The sequence below is a fragment of the Pediculus humanus genome, genomic scaffold, assembly GCF_000006295.1.
Source record: "Pediculus humanus corporis 1103172107512 genomic scaffold, whole genome shotgun sequence".
In the NCBI taxonomy this organism is placed as follows: domain Eukaryota; kingdom Metazoa; phylum Arthropoda; class Insecta; order Psocodea; family Pediculidae; genus Pediculus; species Pediculus humanus.
Window position 1 is genome coordinate 236,439 of NW_002987128.1, and position 26,146 is coordinate 262,584.

The 26,146-nt window shown below is 26.5% G+C and overlaps 2 protein-coding genes across 2 annotated transcripts; both read left to right on the plus strand.

Annotated features, from left to right (window-relative positions):
• Window positions 1-9,109: 9,109 nt before the first annotated feature.
• Phum_PHUM165140 (uncharacterized protein) lies at window positions 9,110-9,717 on the plus strand (the record flags this gene model as incomplete). The annotated part of the gene is made up of 2 exons (XM_002424915.1): window positions 9,110-9,233; window positions 9,608-9,717. The coding sequence occupies 2 exons, from the start codon at window positions 9,110-9,112 to the stop codon at window positions 9,715-9,717; spliced, it is 234 nt and encodes a 77-aa protein (XP_002424960.1).
• An 8,867-nt stretch (window positions 9,718-18,584) lies between these two features.
• Phum_PHUM165150 (LBC oncogene, putative) lies at window positions 18,585-20,762 on the plus strand (the record flags this gene model as incomplete). The annotated part of the gene is made up of 6 exons (XM_002424916.1): window positions 18,585-18,777; window positions 18,907-19,133; window positions 19,237-19,430; window positions 19,553-19,781; window positions 20,294-20,534; window positions 20,671-20,762. 6 exons carry the CDS (start codon window positions 18,585-18,587, stop codon window positions 20,760-20,762), a joined length of 1,176 nt encoding a protein of 391 aa, XP_002424961.1.
• Between the last annotated feature and the right edge of the window lie 5,384 nt (window positions 20,763-26,146).

Here is a 26,146-nt window from a genome sequence, read left to right on the forward strand (position 1 = left end):
ATTCTCTTTCTCTCTCTCTCTCACACACACGCAGAAAATTTCCAGCAGCTGCATTATTATTACTTTTTTTGGGGGGTTTTATTAATCGATTTTTCTTTTTTTTTTCCTAATTCGAATTAATAAGTTTGGAAAAATTGTTATAAAATTAGTTATTATTGATGTGAAAATGAAATCGTTATTATATTTTGCGCGAGTGGGAGATTAAAAAAAAAGTAATTGCTTGTGTTGTTGATTTTTTAAATGATTGATTGATGATTGAATTTTTTTTTTTCAAAAAAAATGAGAGTGAAAAAAAAAATTTGTATTGCCAACAACGAAAAAAAAAAAAAAATTGAGGTGTATAGTATTTTACAAAAACAATAATTTATTTAATATTCCAATCGAAATCATTTAAAAACGATTGCTGAATTTTTTTTTGTTTTGTACGTCTCGAGAAGAATACTAAACTCAAAGCTGACAGCCTGGTTTCTTTTTTCTTTCTTTTCTCTCTTTCTCTCTCTTTGTCTCTCTATCTCTGTCTCTCTTTGTCTCTCTTCCTGTTTGAAAAACGTCTATATTTCGATATTGCATTTAATAAAATATTTAGAGTCGGTTTATTTTTAAAGGTGGAGCTAAGTAGAAATTAATTTGCCACAGATTTATTGGTCGTAAATATCGAAATGTTAGGATAAAAAAAAAGAAAAAAAGAAAAATTTATTTGGCATGATGGTCCCATTGGATTTATTTTCGAATAAAAAATACAAGAGAAAATTATTATTATTATTATTATTATTATTATTATTATTATTATTATTATTATTATTAAAAAAAAAAAAAAAATTGAAAGGAAAAGAGAGAGTTTGTGTAAAAAAATTTAAATTTCCTGCAGTGAAATTTATTCCGTTTCCGTTGATAAAAATTTATTAAAATTACCTTAGAATAATAAAAAAAAAATTTTTTTCGAGGGAGTCACGTTTAGTTTTTTTTATTTTATCTTTTTAAACATTCATAATAATATTTTATTTTATTTTATTTATATTAAAAAAATTTATGAAACAAAAAAGAAAATTACTCCGAACATTTCAAGTCTTAAAAGAAAATTTTAAAACGAGTTATTAACATTTTAATTTGATGTTTATTCATAACATGAAATAGGATAAACTCGTTCAACATTTCCAACAGATATTTCCCTTTTTTGAAATTCGTGTGCTTTGACTAGTAGTCACTTGCTTTTATTGATAATGCTCACGATATTATTTTTCCTTTTTATATTATTATTATTATTACAACAATCCCTTACGCTTTTCGTTATTAAATTTTAAATTCTTTTGATATACGATTGATTTATTTATGTTTATTGAAATTACAAATTATTGCGTAATAAAAAATAAAAAAATAATAAATAATAAAATGAAACGAGCAATGTGTTTTCCTTAACGTAAATAAAAAACATATTGTTGTTGTTGTTGTTTTCCCTTTGCGAATTTAGCAAAAAAATAAAGAGTTTCTCTCTCTCTCTCTCTCTCTCTAGCTTTTCGTTCATCGAATTATTATTTACGATAACTAATGATAATTAAAAAGGGAATAGAAATTATAGACAAATTAAATTGCTGACGTGCATGTGAGAGAGAGAGAGAGAGAGAGAGAGACAGACTTTAGCATTTTTCGATAATGGTTTCAAGAGAAAAATAAAAAAAAAAATTATGTAATTTTATCATTTTATCATTTTTTTTTTACGTTGCGCAAATAATTATTAGCTCGTTTCCCCCCCCCCCACAATTTTACTCTTGGATGATATATGTCGAAGAATTATTTATCCGTCAATAATAATAATAATAATAATAATAATTCATTCGTGCCTTTTTCATCGTATATTCGGAATAATAAATAAATGATTAACCCTTTACGACGAAAGGGTTATTTTAATTTTAATGGGAAAAGCCAATATGAAATTTTCTTTCAGGTATAATCATCATCATACTCGTGATCATCATCATCATCATTTACCCGCCCCTTATTAAATTAAGAATGATCCTTTAATGGAGTTATAAATAGTAATGGCGTGAATAAAATACGTCCTTGTTGAAATTTGAAAAAGTTTACGGGGAGAGAGAGAGAGAGAGAGAGAGAGAGAGAGGAGGGGAGGAGTTAAGAGTAGGAGGAGGAGAAGGGGGAGGGAGGAGGAGGAAAAAGGGACGAGGTAAAATAGAAAAAGGAGGAAAAATTGGGAAAATGAATGCAGCAGAAGGTTTTTTTTAAAAGAGGTTTTACCTCTAAATTAATAAATTTACTACATTCTATCGTAATAAATAATGAAAATAATATATATATTAATTTTTTAAAAGGCGCTACTTAATAATTTAATTTGTTCGGTCGTAATAAATGATTCAATCAAATCATTAGCTCTATAATAAAGTTATTATTATCGTTATTATTTTCCCCCCACCCCCTCTTTACATGATATAAATATAATAATTTATAGGTTTGTTAATGGCCTCACCCTCTCGTCTTTGTTATTAATTTTTTTTAATTAGATTTAAAAAAAAAAAAAGTGAAAAATAATTAATTGAAATTGAAATCGAATTCCTATTAGGGAATTAATTTCATTATTATTATTATTATTATTTATTTATTACGTAGGAAATACTTTTTATTTATCGGAGGGGGAACGGCGGGTAAATATTAAAAAATAATTCGTTTCCAAAAAAAAAGTTTAAAAAAGTTGCAGGAATTATTTTATTAAAAAAATTAAATATAATTCATTTATAGGGTGCCTTACTTACTGACATTTTTCGAAATATTATTATTGTTATTATTATCATCATTATTATTTTCAGTTGAATTGTTATTGAGGGAAAGCAATAAACGTGTCATTTTTCTATACGCCGTGAATTTCGTGACACGTAAAATAAAAAATAAAATAAAATAAAAATTCGTATAAAAAAGGTTTTTTTTTTTGTTAAAAATACAGGGGGGGAGAGAAATAGGTAGGTTTATTTGGGGAGGCATAATTTAAAGTAGGTCAAATTATTTGGTCGCCTTTTCTTTTTTCTCTTTTGTTCCCCGTGTTTTATGTTTCGAAATTGTCAATTTACATAAAATAAGTTAAATTCTTTCCCCATTCTCTTCTCTCTCTCTCTCTTTCTATCTTTCAGCTTTTAAAAACGAAATTGACTTCGATTATCATATTTTTCATTCCTTTTTCATCGCATTACCTCATTTTTCTTTTTTTTCCCCCTTTATTCAGCATCAAACTATTTTTATACCTTTTAATATTTACGTGGAAAATTTTTTGGAAAATTATTTATAAAACGCGTCCGTTTTTTGAATGACTCGAGTTCATTTGTTAGAAAATAGTTAGTTAGTCGTAATTGAAGTTTTATTTCTCGTGCCTTTTGTTCTTTTTACAAAATGTCGCTGGCTTGTTTCTTATACTAAACGATATCCTGATTTAAATGACTCCTGGTGTTGCCGTCTCTTTTCACAAAATTGATGATACTAATTTCACCTTTAGAAATTGTGTTTTTTTTTTTCACGGGTCGCTTTACAAACTAATTTAAAAAAAAAAAGAAGCCAACTCTTTATGCCATTTTTTATTATTATTAATAATATTATTATTAAAGGAAAAGGAAATTGTTGTGATTGTGAGGGGATGCTAGGAAAACGCGATTGTAAATTTTTTTTTTTTTTTTTATGTTCTTGTCTTAAGTTGCAGTTGCCATTGTTTTAATTTTAGGTTTTCTTTTAGGTTTAGGTTTATGAAATTTTTGTAGAAAATATATTTGACGGTAAATGACACATTAAGTTAAAATTTTCCTTTGGTGAAAAGGGGAAGGGAAAAAAAAAGAAAAATCAAATCGTGCTTGTGATATTTTTGACTTTTTGTTTCTCAAAAAAAAAAATCTTTTTCGGCAAGTTTTTTTTTTTTTTTTTTTTTGTTGCCTCTCATCTCATTTAATTAATGAATTTCATTCGGTTTATTAAATTCGATAATCGAACTTATGGTGGATGACATAGAAGAAGAAAAAAAAAATGCCATCGAGATGTTTCAAAGAAAGAATAGCCTGTCGGGCTCCTCGCTATCGTCCGAATCGTAAGTTTAGATATTATTAAAATACTATTATTATTATTAGTATTTTTCCTCCCGGTTTTTTTGAATTTATTGACATCGGAAAGTCAAAGTCGCCGCAACCGGTTGATTTTTTTGGTAAAAATTTCCCTGTTACCCGGAAAAAAATGAAAATATTTTATTGTTGTCTTGCATTTTAGACGCGTTTTATTTATTATGATTACGCATTTATTTAAGTCAGCTATTATAACAGTTTTTTTTTTTTTTGCCGGTTTCTGCCGAAAAGTAGATCAATTAAATTATGGTTTATCGATAAGCGACAAAAAAAAAAAAAAAAGAAATACAATAATAAACAGGCAAATTCACTAACTTTTTTTTTTTTTTTTTTTTAAATGGCCGATAAATAAAGTTGGTCTATTTAACAGTCGCATGTGAAATAATTGCTTTGAAATCGCAAAAATCTTGCGTTTTCAGCCTTTTTTTTTTCTTTTTTTTTTTTTTTTCTTTTCCGTTTCGTTTGTGTGTAAATGTTGTGTTTCGTCTAAGTCTGTGCAAAAGTTTTCGCGTCGTGTTCAAATTTTTTTTAAAAAAGAAAAAAAAAAACACGTCGAGTATAATTAAATCGTTGTCGAGTATTATTCACCAACGGTGACAATAGTTCTCGTTTCAATTTTTTTAAAATTCGGTTTAAAAAAAAAGTCGGAATCGAAACCGGAAACGAGTAATAAAATTTAGTACGGAAAAAAAGAAAGATAGAATTTTTGTTTTTCCCGATTATAGTTATGCTCGCTATAAAATTTTGCCGAATTAAAAAAAAAGGTTATCATTTGTTGTGCAGAATTTGGAAAATAAAAAGTGTCGCCGTTAAAAGGTCGGAATTGCAATCAATTTTTTCTTTTTTAATTTTTATTTTTGGGTTTCTTTCTTTCTTTTTTCCTCTCCTCCCTCTCTTACCTTCTCCCACGTCCTTTCTCCTTCTTTTTCGTTTTTTTCCATTGCTTTTTACATCGGAATTGTTTTGATATTTTACTTGAACTCATCTTAAATTAAAAAATATTTTTTAATAAAGATGGATTATTTGTTTGCCATCTTTTTACTACTCGAGTTTTTTTTTTAATGAAATTTTATTGTTTCGAAACATTTAAGTAAAAAACAAAAAGTTTCGAAAAAAGTAATTGAAAATTAATAAAAAAAAATGGGGGGAGGGGCAAATTTTCTAATAAAATTTTCGATGTTTTTCTTCTTTTTTGCAACCCGAAAAATCTAGAAAATTGATGTGATGATAAATGTATGTATGTATATAAATTCATAAACATAAAAAAAAAAGTTAATGGGAAAAATTAATTATTAATTAATATCGAGTTTAAAATTTTGACTGAAAAGTAAAAAAAAAAAAAAAAAAAATTTAATTGATCGTTTTTGTCCTCCCTTCCCCTCCCCATAATACAGTAAATTATAAAGGGAAGAGATGATAGACAAGGGCATTGACTCCATGTTAAAATTCAAATATTTTCCCTTGCGTAAAATGACACTTTTTGTTTTTGAAAACGACCCCAAAAAAAAAAAAAACAATTTTTTTTGTTTTATTAGAATTTTATTCTCCCCTTTCTCCTCCTTCTCCTCCTCTTTTCCCCACAATAATAATAATAACAACAACAACGTCAGAAAAGTTAATTAATGAATTTCGTTCGTAAATTGGTTTTAATTATTGTTTTTGATAATTTATTCATTATTTAGTATTGTTTGTTTTACTTTTATTAACGTATCTATTATTATTATTATTATTTTGTCATTACATAAACGTTTCGAAAATTTTAAAAAACTAACTAATCCAATTTTTATTATTATTATTATTTTATTTTTACGTATTTATATTTTATTATTATTTTTTTTGTTTTTATTTTTTCCAGTGGCCATCATGCTGCGAAAGTTAAAAATTCAACGACGAATATTAATAGATCCGAAAGCTATCGGGAAAGAATCCCACAAAAGGTAATTAATTAATTATTTATTTATTTATTTATTATTAATTAATAAACGTTTCGATGAGTCAATTATTGACGTAGGTACTTAAATATAATTTAATGGCGGAGAAAATAGGTAGGAAGGAATTTAAACAAGAAATCTTTTTAATTTTTTTTTTTTTTGTCTGGAGAAATGCGAAAATTTTTCGAGTAAAAGCTACTGGCTATTGTGTGATGATGCAAAAGCAATCATAATTTACGATTGTTTAACCGTTTGTTTGCGTTTGTATTTCCTGGTTGTTTTATTTTCGATTATTTACGTAAAATTTCATTATTTTATTTTTTATAAATAAGTGGACGGAAGGTTTATTATTATTATTTTTCTTCTTATTATAATCGTTAATCGCCTGTGAATTCTTCTTAGCAAATTTTTCTCTCTCTCTCTTTCTCTCTCTTTCTCTCGATAATTTAAAATACTTAACGAATTTAAGGAAGAGGGTATTTATGTGAGAATAATTTTCGTTTACTTCGTCACGATGTTTTATTGTAAAAAAAAAAAAAAAAGAGAGAGTAAAGAGAGAGAGAGAAAGTGTTTATAATGTGATATTATCTGTTTTGTGTTGTTTATACGTGATTTTCATAATTTTAACAATTAATAAAAAAGAAAAGTGTCTTTGTCTTTGTTTTTATGGGAAAATCACCATTGTTTTATTATTATTATTATTATTTTTTTTTTATATAATTGGTTTCGAAATTGACGTTATTATTAATACCGACAATCGAATTATTAAAGTATTGTTCAAATCCGTTAATAATAATTCCACAAAGAATTTTATTTTTTTTCCCCCTTTTGTTTTGTTTTTTTTTTTTTTTTTTCACAAACGTATAGAATGTCATTTTAAATTTCAAAATTTGGTATGCCAAAAGAAAAAAGAAAAAGGAAAAAAGGAAAATTTTCCCTTGTATGTATGTAATATTGATTTTGTAACAATTTTTTTTTCTTTTCGTTTTTCTTCTTTTTGTTTGTTAAAAGGTCAAGGTATTATTTAAAAAAGACTGTAGCTGACATACCGTTTTCTTCTTTTCCCGCCCCCTCCCTTCCTCTTTTTATCTCCCGATAAGATTTTTTAAAAAAACCACAAATTTGATTTTCTTTTCTTTTCTTCTTCTTTTGTTTTTTCATTCGCTTTTGTCAAAATAATATTAATATAAAACATACGGTCGAATGGAAAAATGAGGAAAAAATTTTCTTTCCTCTTTTTTTTATTGACGTTAAATCAATTTATCCGTAAATTCGGAGACCCGTAAATTGAAAAATTGGAAAAACTTAAATTGATTATTATTATTATTATTATTATTATTATTATTATTATTATTATTACGAAAGTAAAAAAAGAAAAAAGAAGAAAAAGAAGAAAAAAATTGTTTTCATTTAGAATTTTGATGACTCGCGGTGACGACGATGAAAATATTTTTTTTTTTTTTTTTTTTTTGACAAACTGCCCGAAAACGTGATCAAGTTTTTACCATTTTTTTCGAAACTTTTCATTTGCTTAATGCCAATTAAGTTCCATGTAAATAAACCTTAAACTTAATTAAAAAGAGAGAGAAAGAAAGTGAGAGAGAAGAAGCAAAAGTAAACTCAGAATCATTTATTATTTTTGTAATTGTAGTTGTTAAAATTTACCGTGTTTAATTTTTAAAATTATTTATTTATTTATTTATTATTATTATTACCACAGTTATTACTTGACGGAATTTGAATGAATGTTTATTACATTTGAATCTTTTTTTTATTATTATTATTTTGTTTAACAGAGACGACGTGTACTACGTAAATTTTTTATTTTCTTTTGTTCCTTTTTATGTTTTACAGCAGCTTTCTTGCTCGGTGCTCGTATTACAAATTTTATTTTATTTTATTTTTTTTTTTTACCGCATTGCCGCATTCGGATTTTCTTTTTTTTCATAAATTTTTTGTTTTCTTTGCGAAAAGAAAATCGCTTCAGGTGATAATTTTCTTTTATTTGTTTTTTGACTTAAAATTTTACACCGTGACAAAAAAAAAAAAAAAAAAAAACAAAAATTTATTATTAGCGTGATTTTTAAATCGAATTAAAAATTGTGCGTTTAAGAAAGGAAAGGAAAAAATTGCGTAAAAATCTCGTATGAATAAAACCTTATGGCGGCGATTATTGTTACCTCATTAGCGAAACACACTTTATAATGAATATAAACGTCAAAAGTATTTCTAAGGAAAATGAGAAAAAGAAAAAAAAAGAAATCATTGTGAAGTAATTAAATGCGATTTCTTTGTTAGAACAAAGTAATTACGGTCAAAAAGGAAATAAAAAAAAAAAAAGTGGTGTTTGATTGTAATAATAATAATTATCAAACTCTATGCCGAAGCACAACCTTCTTGTTTTGTTTTCTTGTTTTAAATCTTTATTCTCTCATGTAAGGAACGAAATAATTTTGGCTATCTTATGCGTCGACGACGACGACGACGACGACGATACCGGCAAAAAGTTTTTTTTTTTTTTTTTTTTTTTTTTATTTGCCATAAATGATGAAAATCACTAATCTCGTTCGATAAATTTAATTTATGGCTCGTTTTTAATGATAATTTTTTTTAAATTTAAAATCTACTACTTTCGATCTTCAAACGGAACAGAGAAAAAATTTTAAAACTTATTAAAACTTTTTCTAAAGTTATGATTTATAATGTGAAAATTTTAATGTAAATATTTCAGATAAAAAAAAAAAAAAAAAATTCGCACGTATCAATCTAGAAAAAAATGTAGTGATAATAATAATAATTTTTTATTTTTTTTAATATTTAAAATAAAATAAAATATCGATAACAAACACACTGATAAAATTTTTCACGTGACCGATAAGGTAAAAAAAAAAAAAAGAAGAAGAAGAAAAAAAAATTCAGTTTTCAATTGGCATCCATTTAAATTCGTTATTATATTATTTATTAATTTTGGTCGTAAACTAAAAAAAAAAATGAAAAGTTAAAAAAAAAGTGGGGTTTGAACATAGAAAAAAAAGTATATCATGTGAAAAGGATAATTTTATTAAAATCATGAAAATGGATTTGGAATTATTTTCGAGAATGCTCTCGAGTTCGGAAAGTTTAGAAAATATTGTCACGAGTAAATTAAACAGAACAAAAAGTTGTCAAGGACTCGGTGGAACTGATCGGAAAAGACGTGGTTCTTGGATATTGAAGAGAACTACTAGCGAGGTAAAAAAAAAAAAAAAAAAAAAAAAAAAACATTACGTGCGAACAAAAAATTATTTTTTTCCTTTTCGTATTGTTATGTTGTTGTTTTCGAAAAGAAAATTTAAGTCCGAGAGAGAGAAAGAGAGAGAGAGAGATTCACGTTTAATTAGTTTTCTGATGTATAAAAAATTTTAATGCGTTGTGTATATACGTTGAATTATAATTTTTGTTAAAAATAAAACAAACATCAAAAAACCCGACGTAATGGTTTTCTCGTGCAATAAAAAAATTAATTATTTATGCACGCTCAAACGACAACTGTGTTAAATTTCGAAAAAAAAAAAAAAAAAAAAATTAATGTAGGTCAGTTGTGGACCCCAAAAAAAAAAAAAGTGGCAACGCCACACACACTGCACCGGAGGCAGGCTTCTTCTCAGGGTTTGCCGGTTTACGAGGTGATTGAGATTTTTTAAATTTTTTCTAAATGGATACTATATTTTAGTTTTTTTTGTGAAACACAAAATTTTCATTTTGGAATATAATTAAAACAATTTGATGCAAGGCTACGATGGGGAGAGAAAACAGAAAAAAAAAAAAGAAAATTTGAAATTACGTTTGAGATTATAAAAAGAATACGTTTAAAAAAAAAATTCATTTTGTGTTCTTTCGACGCATCGATCCGTTAAATCTTTTACGAACTAAAAGAAAAAGTAATAATAATAATAATAATAATGGATTTACTTAATGGTTGTTATTTGTTGGAGAGAAAAAAAATAAAGAAAAACTAAACAACGTTCGGTGTAAATAAGAAAAGAAAAAAAAAAAGAAAGAAAAAAATGTTTGGTTGTTGTTGTTGTTTTATCGTGCGATCAGGCTCTATTTTTTTTATTTTTTAATTGATTATTATATAAATATATATTTTTATTAATTTAGAAATGATTTCGTCGAGTTGAATAAAATTTTTGAGGGAGGAGGGGGAGGGGGAAATTGATTGGCCAACAATGGAGTCAATAATAGTCTTTGTCATATATAATTATCTTAACGGGTTTCATAATATTTAACGTGTCAGTACTAGGATACCCCATTAATTTTTTAAAATCATTATTATTATTAGCATTTGTTTGGTCTACCTTTTTGGCATCAGTATTTGGGTGTGTGTGTTTGTGTTTGTGGATTTTTGGACAAACTAATTGACCCAGAAGGAGTTTATAAATAAAAAAAGAGAAAAAAAATGAGTACCGCTCGAATATTTATAACACAAATTTTTTATATAAAATTTAACAACTAGAAATCATCGAGGTCATTTAAGATATTAAAAAAAAAAATTTCTTTTATTATTATTATTATTATCGAATTCTATACGGTGGTGATGATAATTGAGTGACGAAATCACGCGGAATCTGGATGTGGATGAAAAAATGTCGTTTTTTTAATTTTTTTTTGGTCTTTCTGTAAATTTTCCGATAAATTATTATTCAAATTAAAAAATGGCGACGATGACGTTAAGAGAAGATAATTTAAAGAAAAATTTTATTTATATTTAAAGATTAATATTATTATTATTTTAAATTAAAAATCGACGAGGAAATTTTTAATTAATTAATTAATTAATTTTTTGTTTTGTTTTTTCAGAAAATGCGAGAAAAACGAAAAACCAGCGATCCAAACTTATCAAAAACGAAGTAAGTAAAACATTAAAATTGTTTTTTTTCCTTCCCTTTCCCCTATACCTTCCCCTCCCCCGTTTTATCTCTCTTGTGTGTAATTTTGAAGAGAGAGAGAGAGAAAAAAAAATATAATTTTAAAGAAACCGCCGTAAAATTTAATAAAAGGAAAAGTAAATTCAGAAAAGAGAGAGAGAGAGAGAGAGAGAGTGGGAGTGGGAGGAGTACGACGACTGGTAAAAACTTGAATTTGACATTCACGACGTCAACATGTGTGTGTGTGTGTGTGTTGTATACGTTGAAATTTTGCTGTTGGAAAATATTTCTCGAAATTTTTTCTTTTTCTTTTTTGCCTCCCCCCCCAAAAAAAAATTCTCGTCTTTACCCTTTCGTTTTTTTTTTTTTTTTTACCGCATTGAAGTGCTTTTTCCTCCTGCCTCCGCCCCCTCTTCATCTTTCTCTTCCTCGTGCGAGGAGGATTCGTTTTGTTTCGTATGCAGTTCATAAAAAATTTGCATCTGATGTTTTTTTATTGCAAGAGAAAAATCTTGAAGAAAATCCCCCCCAAAAAAAAGAGAAAAAATGTCGATAAACTTTAAAACAGGATTTAGGAAATGACACACAAAATAAAAGGGAAGAAAAAAAGAAGAAGAAGAAAAAAATAGTCTTGTAGTAGTAGTTTTTTTTAGCTCAGCAGAAAATCATTTCAAATTATTATTATTATTATTGTTTTTTCCCCCCTCTTTTTTTTTCTGCTACCTCTTCTTCTTTCTTTCTCTTTCATTTTAGTACTACGAAAAAGAAAAGCTTTAGTAAATTTTATTAGAAATGTTTTTCTTTTTTTTTTCTTAAGGGATATTTTTTTTTACTCCCACTTGTTTTTTTTTTTTCTCGATAGAATTTTCCTAAGTTTTTTTTTTTTTGTTTGTTTGTTTCGAAATAAATTTTCTAAATCGAAAAGAAAAGTCCGGATTTATTATTGTTGAAAATTTGCGTGAGTGAGTGTGTGCGCGCGGATCTCTTTGCTTGTATTAAATAAGCTCAAGTTGAAAAATGAGTATGAAAAAGGGGAAGGGGAGGGAAGCAAAGCTTTTCCCCCTCCCCCTTTTCTAAATTTGAGTTTTTGAAAATTTATTTTTTCTCATTTCCTTTCATTTTCTATTATTACCTTTTATCTTTTTTTTTTTTTTTTTCATTTATTGTTTTTCATTTTCTTTTTTCCATCCCCCTCCTTCTCACTTTTGTCCTTATCAATTAAATTTTCTTCTTCTTTTTCTTTGTTTTTATTCACAAACGTAATTTTGTGGTTTCGAGATTTTTCGAAAGTGATAAAAAAAAAATTTTCATTTTTATTTTCATTTTACCTATATTAAAAAATTATTTTTCCCCTTTTCAATTTTTTTTTTTTAAATTTCGTCTTTGTCATCGTCAAGGTTTCAGTTGCTGTTGTCACTCTCTTTGTACTTGATATTTTTCCCTTTATTATTATCATTATTATTATTACTTTTTGTTTACTCGGTTAAAATAATAAAATGATTGAATGAAACTAAAAAAAAAAATGAATTAAATATACATTTCTGGTTCGCATCCAAATGCTTGTAAACGTTGTTGTTTTTCTTTTATTATTATTATTATTATTAGTATTTATTTAAACGTGCGTCACTGACCTGAGAGATTTATTTATTTATTTATTTGTTTCTAATAATTGTTAAATAAATTGTTAAAAGTAAAAGAACACACAACAGGAAGGGGGGGAGAAAAAAAGAAAGGTTTAAGTACGTAATTTGAATTTTGCGAGAATTTTCAGGTACGGGAAAGACAGGATCCCCTTCGTCTTTTTAATTTCCGATCACGTTTTATAACTTTGTAAAAAATTATTATTATTATTATTACCATCATAATCGTCATTAATATTATTATTATTATTATTATTATTATTGTTATTAGGAACACGAAAATTGTTGACGTTTTTTTCCAAAGTAGAATTTTAATTTTAATTTTTTTTTTTTGTTTAATTTTGGAAAAGTGTTACGTGGAAAGCGGAGGAGATCGTCATACGAATAATGTTGAGTTCGTAAGAAAATAATGGTGAAATTTTGCAGAATGCGAAATGTTGTGCATCTGCGCAACACTAAAAATTTTTCTTTTTTTTTTTTTATCTTTTTATTTTCTTTTGCTTTGCTTAGCTTTTGCCTCCTTCATTCTCCTCGTTTTCGCTGTCTCCTCTTTCGTCTTTTTCTTCCATCGTCTTAATTTTATGGCGCATTCTCGACATTTTCTTTCGCGCATGTTTCGTTTTCAATTTCGTTTGACCGTAGTCAAAGAATTTTATTCGAAACGCCTCCTCGTGTCTCGCCGAAAAATTTGTTTTTTTTTTTTTTTTTTTCCATCTCAAAAACGAAATTTATTTATTATTGTTTTTGAGTATATATATATTATTATTATCAATAATAGTGAATCGAAAGTTTGATTCGAAAGTTTTTTTTCTTTTCTTTTTCATCCCGCATAAACATTTAAATAAATAATGTCGTTTCCTGTCGGTTTTTTTTTTATTCATTCATTCATTTATTTATTTTCCTGTTGAAATGTGAAGGAGGAGATTCAATAACTTTCGTACACACGCAAATATCACAATGTGAATTGTTTTTTATTAATGGTGAGTTAGTGCGTATGTTTTTATATACATAAATATAATATATATAATATATATTTATATAATATTTTTTATAATATATATAAGTTCGTAACGCGAATCGAAAGAGTGAAAAAAAAGAAAAAATCAATTTTTTATTTTTTTTTTCATTTCTATTCCTGACAATGGGTTTGTTGTGTTTTCTTTTTTTTTTACAATATTATTATTATCATTATTATTATTTAAATAAAATTGAAAATTCATTGTTTCTTAAATTGTTTGTTTCACTTGTATCATATTTAAAGAAGTTGTTGTTGTTGTTGTTGTTATGGTTGTGGTTGTTTTTGTTTTTGTTTTTGTTCACGTCGATTATAAACGTATTATATTATTTCAAATCGAAGAAAAACAAAAAAAATTGTGAATTAAAAATTGTTGACTTTGATTTTCTTTATTATTATTATTATTATTATTATTATTATTATTATTATTATTATCATTATTAATATTATTATTATTATTTAGTCGTCAAACGCGTGTGCATTCCATTTTTTTAAAAAAAATTGATTCTCTTAATGTTTTATTGTTAATTTCAAAACCTTAATTTGATTAAAATAATTTCGTTTGAAAAAAAAAAAATGTTTTTCGCGAGAGACAGTATTTAATAGCCCCCCTCCCTCCCTCCCCCCGTTTAAGTATTCAATGGGAGAAAATTAAGAAACAAACAATTTAATTATCAATTAAATTTTCTCCTTTTTTTTGCTTTTTTGACTAACTTTTTTTTATAAATTAAAAAATTTTTTCTTTATAAAAGAGTGAAGACTTTGGAAGGAAGGAGGAGGGGAAGAGGAGGAGAGGGTAAAAAAAAATGAATAGAAAATAAAAAGAAAAGAAAAGAAAAAAAGGTAACGAAAAACGTGACACACTGTTACTATCGAAAAGGTTAAATTAAAATGTCAGAAACGTTAGCATTTAAGAATTTATCAAATAGCGAATATATATAAAATTTTTCACTTTCTAATTCTTTCTCCCCCTCCCTCTCTCCTCCCCCCATTGTTTTCTTTTCTTTTTGTTTTTTGTGCCTGATGATTAAGAAAAAAAAAAAAGGAAAAAAAAAAACCGAAACCGAAACCGAAACTTTTTTTTTGCTCTTTTACAAAGCTATGATGCGCATTTATCGATTCAATATTGATTGATTTTTAGAAAATGGACGGTGAACGCCAAAACGTTAATTACGCGTGTTTAACTTGCGTACGCGATTCGTTCATTTTTTTTTTTTATTATTATTTAGGAGGCTTAGAAAAAAAAAATTTTGTGGATTTGAACTCGTCTCGATGAAAAATATCGAATAATTTTTTTTTAAAATTAATTATTTTCAGGTTGTATAAAATTATTTTGCAAACATAATCAATTAATTAATCAATAAAAAAATTAAATCGATTTTAAAACGCGTCGATTCAGCTAAAAAAAAAACCGTTAAATTGGCTAGGCTCCCCAACAAAAAAAAAAAAAAAACTGTCAAACACTATTGGTATGCTGTTAAAGCAAATAAAACTTTAACATATATTTCAGGCGAATAAAATCGGTTAATAATAATAATTATAAATAAATAAATAAATTTTATTCGATATAAAAATATTTAAAAAATTGATTTAAATGGAAAGTAATTAATTAATTAATTATTTATTTATTAATTAATTGATGAGTTATCGATTTGATATTTTTAAATATGATGAATTTACCGTTTCACCTGTTGTTTGTTTTTGCGCTTCCTTTTTTCGTTGTTTGTAATTTTTTTTTTTTTTTTCGGGGGGGGGAAGGGAGATTTTTTGCGCTCTCAAAATAAATTTCGTTTCAATCTTCTTTTTTAATTAATAAAATATTTCATTTATTTATTTATTTTTATTAGTAATTCTAGTGAATCATCTAATTAAAAATATATTCGATTTTCCCTCCCTTCTCTTTTTCATACATTTTCTTCTTCAGCTGTTTCGTAAAATAAAAAAAATTTACGTCTATTTTTATTTATTTATATTATTCGATATAATTATTATTAAAAAGAAAAAAAAATTTCGAAAGATAAATAAATAAATAAATAAACAAACTTTTTAAATATATATATTTTTATTTGCGAAAAAGAATGGCGGGAAATCTAATAAAAAAAGAAAACAGGAGGAACGTCAAAGAAATTCGTAACGTGTGCCAACAAGAACCGCAGATTTTTTTTTATTGAATTGTAATGACGTCACTGAGTCTCAATGCCGATACGTTGAAGGTAGTTTTGCCAAACTCGAAATGTCTCGACTTTTGTTTTTTTGTTTTTTTTTTGTTTTTTTTTTTTTTTTCACTATCGAATTTTGTGTAGGAGAATTTTTTCCGGACATTTTGAGGGGGGTAGTAAAGTGAGAATAACTGAAAAAAAAAATTGAGGGAAAAGAGAGAGAAAAATTAATTATTTTCTTACGTAATTTTAATTTGTTTTTCTTTTCGAAGAGGAAAATTCAAAGTTTTCAATCAGTAGTAATAATCACGTACGTGAGAAAGCTTTTGCACGAGAGCTTTGATTTTTTTTATTTAAATCAAGGTTGTCTGCAGGACAAAAAAATTTTATTTATTATTATTAATGACGGTTTTTTGAAAATTTAAAAAAAAAAAAAATTTTCCTCGCAAATCGTTTGATGAAAGAGCTAGAAAACAAAAACAAATCCCAAGTAATAATCTCCCGTTTGTTTTTATAAGAAAAGAATAAAAATTTTGATAAAATCTAAATGTTGATTGAACGAAATTAATTATTATTATTATTTTTTTTTTTTTAGCCTTTGGTGGTTTTTGTTTTGTTGTGTGTTTTGAATTTTTTTCGAAATCGGCGGTTTATTGGGAAATTTTAAAGAGTTTTTTTTTTTTTCTTTCTCTCCTTCACCTTATTTTATGAAATCTGATAGACTGTGGTTTTTTTTTAAATTCGAGTTTTAATGATTTAATTACTTCATTCCTTGTATGAATATTTCGATATGATCAAATGTAGTAAAGCCATTTATTAAATTTAAATTACTACACTTTGTTAATAGTCGACCTGAATATACCTCGTAATCGTATTTTACCCCCTTTTTTTTGTTTTTGTTTCTTAAAACCGATGGTTGTAATTAAAAATTTTATTTTTTTTACGATTGGCGATTGTGCAAACAAACCTTTCTTTCATCTTTCCCCGATTCTTCTCGATATTTTTTTTTTAACCGTAGGTGCAAAAATAAAAAAAGAAAACAGGGTGTGGCTCTAGGTACTACTACCGGTATACTATTCCAAAATAAAAATTGCGACATGATTAATGTATATTAAAAAAAAAAAAAATTATTAATATTATTTTTAAAAAAAATTATTCTCGAGTAAAGTTTCAAGGCAGAGACGAATCATTACGTTTACTTACTTTGTTTGTTTGTTTTTTTCCTCCTTTTCTCTTCCCCTTCCTCCTCCCCCCGCTTCTACGAATAAGTAAATTGCTTAAAGGTAAAAAAAAAAAAAAAAAAAAAAAAAAAAAAAAAAAAGTGAAACAAGCGAAAATTAAAAGTAAAACCGTGAATTATTTTATTTGACCTAGTAAATAAAACACGCGGCGAAATATTTTTTTTTTCCCCCTTCGGAGTTTCGAAACAAACAAACAACAAACAAACAAAACAATTTTTTTAATTTTTTCATCCTGACAATAATAATAATAATAATAATAATAACACGACACAAATTTTAATTTATTGAAATTAAATACGATAATAATTAATTATAATAATAATTATTATTTACGTTTTCGATTAAGAAAAAAACTAATAAAAAAAAATTTAATTAGTATTTGCGTTATTGCTTTTTCTCTTATGTTACACGTATGATATTCATGATATTATTTAAATTGTTTGTTAATTCTCTCCGATAAAGTTTTTGCCGAAATAAAAAAAAAAGTTTCGAAACAATTTTTGTCTCCCACGATTTTTCGATTAATTATTTTCATGTAATTTTTTATTTTCAGTGATGTCAATCTGGACTCTCAGGGTCTTTCCTACAACACAAATTCGGGAAGCTCTTCGAATTCCAGCCTGTCAGCCAGGTAATTAAGACCTCAAACATACACGCTCGTGTTTGTTTTTATTCTTTTTAATGTTTGTTTGTTAATTCAAGGCTTTGTTAAATTAAGGGGGAATTTTTACTTTCGCGGCGTTAATAAGTTCAAAGGCCTTTGCCGAACGTATGATTTTCTTTAGTTTACACGAATACGACTAGTTTACAAAACGTTGCAATTTTTTTCAAACATCACGTTTTGTCCTTAATTTTGATTATTATTATTATTATTATTATTATTAATAATATTTATTTATTTATTTTTCAAAAACCAACTTGAAAACTTGCGCAATTAATTGTTATTAATTGTATTTTTTTTATATTTAAAATCGTTTGAATAATAATAATGTTTATTCTTTTTTTTGTTTCGTGTTTTTTTACTTGTTTGTTTTTTTTTTTTTTTTTAAAGAGAGAGAATTTATTTGTCATGACACTTTTAAATAATAATATCATCTTAAGCGGAAAATTAAAATTTCTATCCAATCAAATTTTAAAGATTTTAATGTAAAAAAAAAGAAAAAACCTTAAGTTAAAATTAATTTTGTTTGCCCTTTTTTCTCAATTTTGTTTTTAAATTTTGGTTTTCTTTTTATATACTTCGAGAAATAATAATAATAATAATTTTCTCGTTTCCGTCACAGTTATACTGTCAATTACAAAAATGTCTTTTTTTTTTTTTTTTTTTTTTTTTTTTTTAAATTTATAAATTTCCTTACTTAGTATTTTTTGCCTCTTGATATTTTGCTTAAATTTTTTTTTTTTTTTTTAGTTAGCTTAATCTGACGTCATCGTAAAAAAATGACATTAGGTTTTCAAAATTACATAAAAATGTTTTTTAAGCGATTGTTTGGTTGGTTGAGTACGAACAGACGTTCTTTAACGAAATCGCGTGTTTGTGTTTTTTTACTACAGAAGTCTAGAAAGTCCAAGCGCTGCCTTAGACATGGTGACGGCTACACAGCAAAGGGCCCAAGAATCCGTGACTGTAACTCTTACGCCAAGCAATATTCCACCTTTGTTAGAAGATTCTGATACAGAGGCGGAGCCCGATCCTCCTGATTGGACTAGAAGAGTCGACGAAAATGTTTTAAAATCTTTGACACCAAGGGAAAAGAAGAGGCAAGAAGTTATAAACGGTAAGATATGTTTTCGTAATCTAGGATAATTTTTTGTATTCCTGTCTGTGAAAGGATATTGTAATTATCATGATTCCATTATTTGAATGTAAGAAAATTGATTGAAAAAAAAATTATTATTTATTTCAGAGCTTTTTCACACGGAAAAAACGCACGTTAGAAAACTCAAAGTTTTAGATCAAATATTTTTAAAACCGATGCAAGAAAATCAAATTCTTCCTTCTGATCAATTGCATTTGTTATTTCAAAACCTTGAAGAGATGCTGGACATCCACAGTAGGTTTAACAATGCGATGAAAGCTAAGAAAAAGGAGGATCCCCTGGTGGGAGATATCAGTGATATTTTATTAGCCATGGTAATTAATAATAATATTACGGGAAACGAAAAGAGCACGCGATATTTTTTTTTAGTAAAAGATTTTAAAATGATGTTTTTTTTTTTTTTTTTTTAAATTTCAGTTTGACGGACCTGCTGGTGATAATTTTCAAAGAGCTGCTTCAGTATTTTGCGCAAATCAACAAATTGCTTTAGAACAACTCAAAGAGCGTCGAAGAAAAGACACGAAACTCAGCAATTTTCTCACGGAAGCTGAGGGAAATCCTTTGTGTAGGCGGTTGCAATTGAAAGACATGCTTCCAACCGTCATGCAAAGGTACAATCGATTTTAGTTTTAAAAAAAAAAGAAATTTTTTTTATAAAAACTAAATTAAATCTAACCTCGGGAATCGACACTCAAGTTTTTTAATAAATAAATAATATTTTACTTTTTTTCAGGTTAACAAAATATCCTCTTTTGTTCGAAAACCTTGCAAAATATTCGCCGAAAGGTTCTGAAGAAGAAAAATCCGTCCAGCAGGCTGTGGAAAGGAGTAAGGACATATTAAATTATGTTAATCAAGCCGTTCGCGCCGTTGAAGATCACCAAAGACTCGCTGAAATTCAGAAAAGATTAGACAAATCAGCTTTTGAAAAAGTTGATCATCCAATGACTAACGAATTTAAGGTACGATCGATAATATTTTTTTTTCCCCTCCCCCCTTCCCTCCACCTCAAATCTTTGAGTACGTCATCTCAAACGAAGCGCTTTCCCCGAAACAATTTCAAAAAAACAATGAAATTCAAGCTTTTATAATTTGTCAAATTTACGTCACTAAACACTTAAACTTTTTTTTTTTTCCTCTCTTTCCTCCCAACCTATCTACTTGTTATTTCCTCAATTTTTCTCTTTTCCATTGTGTGCTTATTTTTCCAAAAAAAAAAAAAAAAAAATTTTTTTTTAGTTTTCAGAAAGTTTTCAAGACTCTTTTTGAATAAAAAGGAATCCTTGTAACTTTATTTTTGCTTTTGTCAATGATTTCCCGTTTTATATTGTTATTATTTTTAACTTTACAAAAACAAAAAAGCAAAAAAGAAAAAGCAAAAACAAAAAAAAAGCAAAAAGGAAAAAAACTCACAAAGAATACTAAAAATAGTGAATTTATTTTAAGAAAATTTTTTTTTTTTTTTGCTTTTTAGAATTTGGATTTGCGAACGCACAAATTAATTTACGAAGGGTCATTGAATTGGCGGATTGGAAATCGTCAAAAATTAATAGACATTCACGTATTGTTATTGCACGATGTTATTATATTACTACAGAAACAAGATGAAAAGTATGTGCTCAAGTTTTACAATGTAAACACTCCTTCTGGCGGAGCCCCCGCTCTCAGTCCTATTGTTAAGGTATCATCCGTACTAGTCAGAGATAATGCAGTAGGTGAGTGACAGAGGAAAATGTTTTAATTTTAAAAAAAAATTATTTAGTATTACCGTTATGCGAGTGAAACGTAGGTTTTTTTTTTTTTTTTTTTAAAAATAAATAAATCTAATCTGTCAATTATTTTTTTCTATAGATAAAACGGCCTTATATTTGGTGAATACATCTCATAATTTGGCACAAATTTATGATCTCGTGGCTTCTTCACCCAACGAAAGAAAAATGTAAGTAACAGTACAATACTATTTGTTTTTTTTTTTTTTTTTTTTTTTTTTATTATTCGTACCTCGTTTTAAAGATTGATGATGAAAAAAAAAATCCGTGTTTGATTTTTTATATATATCTATATAAAAATGGGGTACTCCCACCCACACGCGCACATTAGTTTTCAATATTTGAAAATCAAAATTATTATTATTTTGTTTTTATTCTTTCGCTTATGGTAAAGAAATTTTATTAGTTTTAAATTATTTTCACTGAAATTTTTTAATTCAAACTATAATATTTTTCACACGCGGTTTTCTTTTTTTTTTTGAGGGGGGGAGGGGAGAAAGTTTTCTACTAATAGATTATCTATTTTTTAAAACGCGACGATAACATTACAATAAGTATTTAAAATGGTGTCAAATGAACATTTTAAACCGAATATAAATCAAAATTTTTACCAAAATTTGGATTAGTTCGCTGGTTATGTTTGAGCCGGGGTTTTGTCTTTCGTTTGTTGGAAATGGGTTGAAAATTTAAATAATTTTCTTTTAAACGTTGATTGAAAGCGTGTGTAATAATAATAATAATAATAAATTATCGTGTGTTTGCCATATGATTTTGCATCGAGCTCATTTTTAAATTATCTTGTATTATAATCGTTTAACGATGATGATGATGATGATGAAGTTTTTTTCCTCACATCATTTAAATTAAAACGAATAAATTTTTTTTTCGTCGTCTTCGTCGTGGTTGTTGTTGTTTTAATTTTTTAATATTTAAATACAAGTATTTATTTGTTTTTTAACGTGTAATGACCCAATTTTTTCGTATACATAATCTATTTTCTCTTTTTTTTTTTTTTTTATTAATTTTTCGTTTTTTCGTCTCTCTCTTTTTATATTCTGCCCACACTTTACACTCGTTTAATTATTTAATTTAATTTTTTTTTCTGTTTCACGTCATAAATAATTCGAATGACATGATGACGGTTTGAAATTGAGCGTCGTAATTTTCCATCTAGTTGAGTCTGAAAATTTTTTTTTTTTACGATTTTTTTTTTTTTTGATATTAATTATTTATGAAATAGATTTTACAAATGTTTATTCGACGTGTATTTCATCCGCTGGCATTTTTCCTTTACGTCTCCCATTACGCAAACATAATTTCGAAATTTAATTCTTATTATTTTACTGCTGAATTCTTCTAGCCACGAGGGACAAATGCGATCAATGCTGTCCGATTGAAAAATCGTTATTTTTAAATTGATTACGGTTATCTTTTGTCGTTCATTACTAGTACTTGTACTATTATTATCATTATTACTTTTTTTAATAAAACACGCCGAAAAAAAAATGGGAAAAGCGATGAAGGGAAATGGAAAGAGAAAAATGAAGCGCGGATAAATTTTTGACAAAAAAAAAAAAATCTCCTCCCCCTTCTTTCTTAGTGAAAGTCAATATTTATCCACGTATCATTAGACATGTTGCTGCCACGTCACTTATTTATTTATTTATTTATTTTTTTTTGGGAGAAAAACCCTTTTTTTATTTTCTTATTAAAAAATTCATTATAAGATATTGAATGTCAGAGAAGCAATGTTTTCTTTTTTGTTTGCCGACATTTTTCATCGTTTTTTATTTATTATTATTATTATTAGTATTATTATTATTATTATTATTATAAACGTTGTCGTCGTCGTCGATTTTTTTAAAAAATATTTATAATAATAATAATAATAATAGTAGTATTATAATATTTTATTTTAAAAAATTTAATTTAAAAATTTTTCTTTTGAGAAAATTTTCTTATATACGTACACGTGGATTTTTATCGTTAGTTTTTTTTTTCGCATGAAATGTTTAAAGTAAGACATCTTGAAATGGTAGGAAGGATAGAGGATAGAGCAGAATTATTTACAAAGAAATATATTATTAAGACGAATTGTAGTAAGTAGTGAAAGAAGAAAGTCAACAATGACAGTAAGAAAATAAGTAGACGAAAAAGAAAAAAATTGTTCGACATTAATTATTTTTTAACTTGAAATATTTTACGTTCGGCAAATATAATAAATATCAAAATATTATTATAAATTTTTATACTATTTATTAGACAGATTGTAATTATCAATAAAATAATCGTAAATAATTATTATTGATAAAGTCATTTTTGTAGGTTTTTCTTTTATACTTATAGTATAAATACTTTTGAGAAAATGTGTCGTCATTAAATGAAAAATCAAACTTTCCATTAAAGAATTCGTGTAATTTTATTAAAAAAAAAAAAAAAAAAAAATTGCATACGGTCATATTGTCGTCGTCTGTGTTTTTTTTTCCGCATCATTTTTAATGTAATTGATAGCTTCGAAACTCAAGTGTGTGTGTGTGTGTGTGTGTGTGTGTGTGTGTGTGTGTAAGTGTAAGTGTGTGTGAAAATATTTTGCTTGCTATTAGTATAAAAACAAAGTCAATCATTTTACCTGTCGATAATAACATCGAGTAGTAGTAAATTTAAAATTTTTTTACAGTTCATTGGTTTTTATTGCTTCTTCGTATCATAAGTAAGAAAATGTACCTTTTGTTTGTTGTTGTTTGTGTCGTTTTTTTGTTGTGGTTGTCGTTGACGTTGTTGTTGTTGTTGTTGGAGTCGCTATTATTATTAAAGTTGACGAGCTGGTTTTCATTGTGTGTATTGTAGTTCTCTCTCTCTCTCTCTCTTTCATTCTACGTCTTATAATTCATTTTTCTCTTTTTTTCTTTTGAGTGAAAATTCTCAACGAGAGGTAAAGATCGTTTTGAAAATGCAGACAACTTATTTGTAAGCAAAAACGTTTGCGATTTTCAGTTTCGAAAAACGAACACATAAGCGCTCTGATAACAATATGTCGTCTGGTTCGACACGATTTTTGTTTTAAACCTTTTGTCGTTAGTTGAAAAAAAAATATGTGCATAGTATTAAAGGTGGTCGAAACATTCGATTCGAAATGTCTAAATTGCCACGCGGTTTTAGGTTATTAAATTTAAAACGTAGCGCAAGCCTTTATGACAATTGGTTTTTTTTTTTTTTTTTTTTTCCTGTTATCCAATTCATAGGCTCTGAATAGTTTAACGGCATAAAAATATGTTTGTTAATTGTTTTGATTCCCTTCGGCGTAAAATTGCTATTAGCGAAATATTTGCGAAATAATTTCTTTTTTTTTTTTTTTGAAGTGTTAGTCGAACGACGACGTGGTGTGGGATTGAATGAAATCGCTCGGTGATTTTTTTTTTTTGCGTTATTTGTATCGATTAATTGTTATTATTATTATTATTGTTGTTGTTTTTTTTTTTTTTTATAAATAATATCAAGGTTTGGTTTGAACCTTTTGTTTTCTATTGTTAACTATTTAAATAAAAAAAAAAATTATTAATTTATTATTGTTGTTCACGTCGTCGTTGTCGTCGTTGTTGTTTGTTGTTGTTGTTGTTGTTGATTACATTATTTTTATTTTATATTCTACGTTGTTTCTTTATTTTATCGAAAAGAGAGTGTTTAGCTACTTACGTTTGTTTCCTTTGTTTTAATTTGCTTTCTCATTTTTTTTTATTATTATTACGCACGCACGCACACGCACGAACATTTTTTTTTTTTTTTTTTTTGATTCTTGGTGTGTATTTTAATGATAAAAATTAATCAGAAAATTTTGCCGATCGACCTGAGACTTTTATTTTATGATAAATTTCAAATGGTTTCGGGCGTTAGTTTTGTATTTATGTGTTTCTTGTCAGTGTTTAAGATCGAAAATCATTTTAATATTCAAGGCCAAAAATTTTTGTATACGCTATCGGAAATCGGTTGTGACTCGAAGTGTTTTTTGTGCCGTTTAAGAATTTATTTACTTATTTATTTTGTTTTCTGTTATTGCAAATAACCGATCGAGTTCTTGTATGAGTTGTAATCGTGGCAGACGGTTCAGTGATTAAGTTTGAGTTTAATAAAAATAACGAAAAAAATTATTCGCGATAACATTCGTTGTGAATACCGCGTAAATTTTTTCTTTAAAAAAAAAAAAAAAAAAAAAAAAACGCGTCGATTTAATATTTTCTGTTTGTAAATTTTTTTTTTTAAAATTTTTTAATAATGACGTGACGATAATCTTAACCGCGAATTTTTTTTTATATTTTTTTTTTTTAAAAGAAAATGTAAATCAATTTAAATTTTTTTTTTTAAAGACACGGTTTCCGTCAAATGATTTAAATTTGTGACAGCATCCTTTAGAATTTTTTTTTTTAATTTTTTTTTTCTTTTATTACATGAATTTCATAACTTTATTCGACCTTAATAATCGATATATAAAACTCAATTTATAAATTTTCGTAGTACTCGTTCATTTGATAGAAAGCTTTTGTGTTAAATTTCGTCGAAGGGGGTAGGGCAGGGCAGGGCAGGTGCTGCTGTAGTTTAGGAGTTCCCACAAAACCGATTGTTTTCAATTTTTAAAAGTTCATTTTGTTAATGGAGATCCTTCATTCGCGATTCCCATTCGGATCATTGAAAAAATTGTTAGGGTAGCCATGATTATTGCATGGCGTAGTCATTTGAGTGCGTGCACCGATCAAGAATCGGTTATGACGACGAAAAATATTTTTTTTTGTTCATGTCGGCCTGTCGAAACGCCCGAAGAGACTTTTTTGTATTTGTTGGGCAACGATTTAAATATGCATTAGTTAAATATTTTACACGAGATCAATCGGTCTGTTTGTGTTTGTTGTTTGTTGTTTTTTTTCCGCTTTGAAAATAACACTAGAAGCAACAACAAAAAAATTACCTTACGCAAGAAGCATCAAATTCGTAAATTGATTTTTTCTTTTTTTTTTTTTACTTCTCTTATCGGGTAAATATTGGTAAAAGAAAGCCGATAGGATATTGGGGGGGGGGAATTTCGAATGCGGAGAGAGATGGGAGGAGGAATGATGAGTGGTTGACGAACGACTTTTTAAACATTTTTTATTTGTTTTATTTCTTTTTTTTTTTTTTTTTTTTTTTTGGCAAACGTTTCTGGGGGTCACACTTTGAGTGACATATTTGCCTCATCGAGCGCGAGAATCGTAGAAAACTTTTTAATCTCTAATAATAATAATAATTGCCTGTCATTTAACAATAATAATAATATTTATTTATAAAAAAATGATTTTAATCAATCAATTATTTATTTATTAAAAAAAATTTTAAAATAATATTAATTGTTAGAAGAAGAAGAAGAAAAAAAAAGAGTAGAGTTGGGAGAAAAGAAAATATTCAAATGACGTCATCATTCAAAAATAATTTTTTCTTTTTGTTTTTTTTTTTTTTTTTCCAATCATTTTTCAAAATAAAAATTTTTTTATTTAAAAAAAAAAAAATTATATACGTACATCCGGTTGAAAATT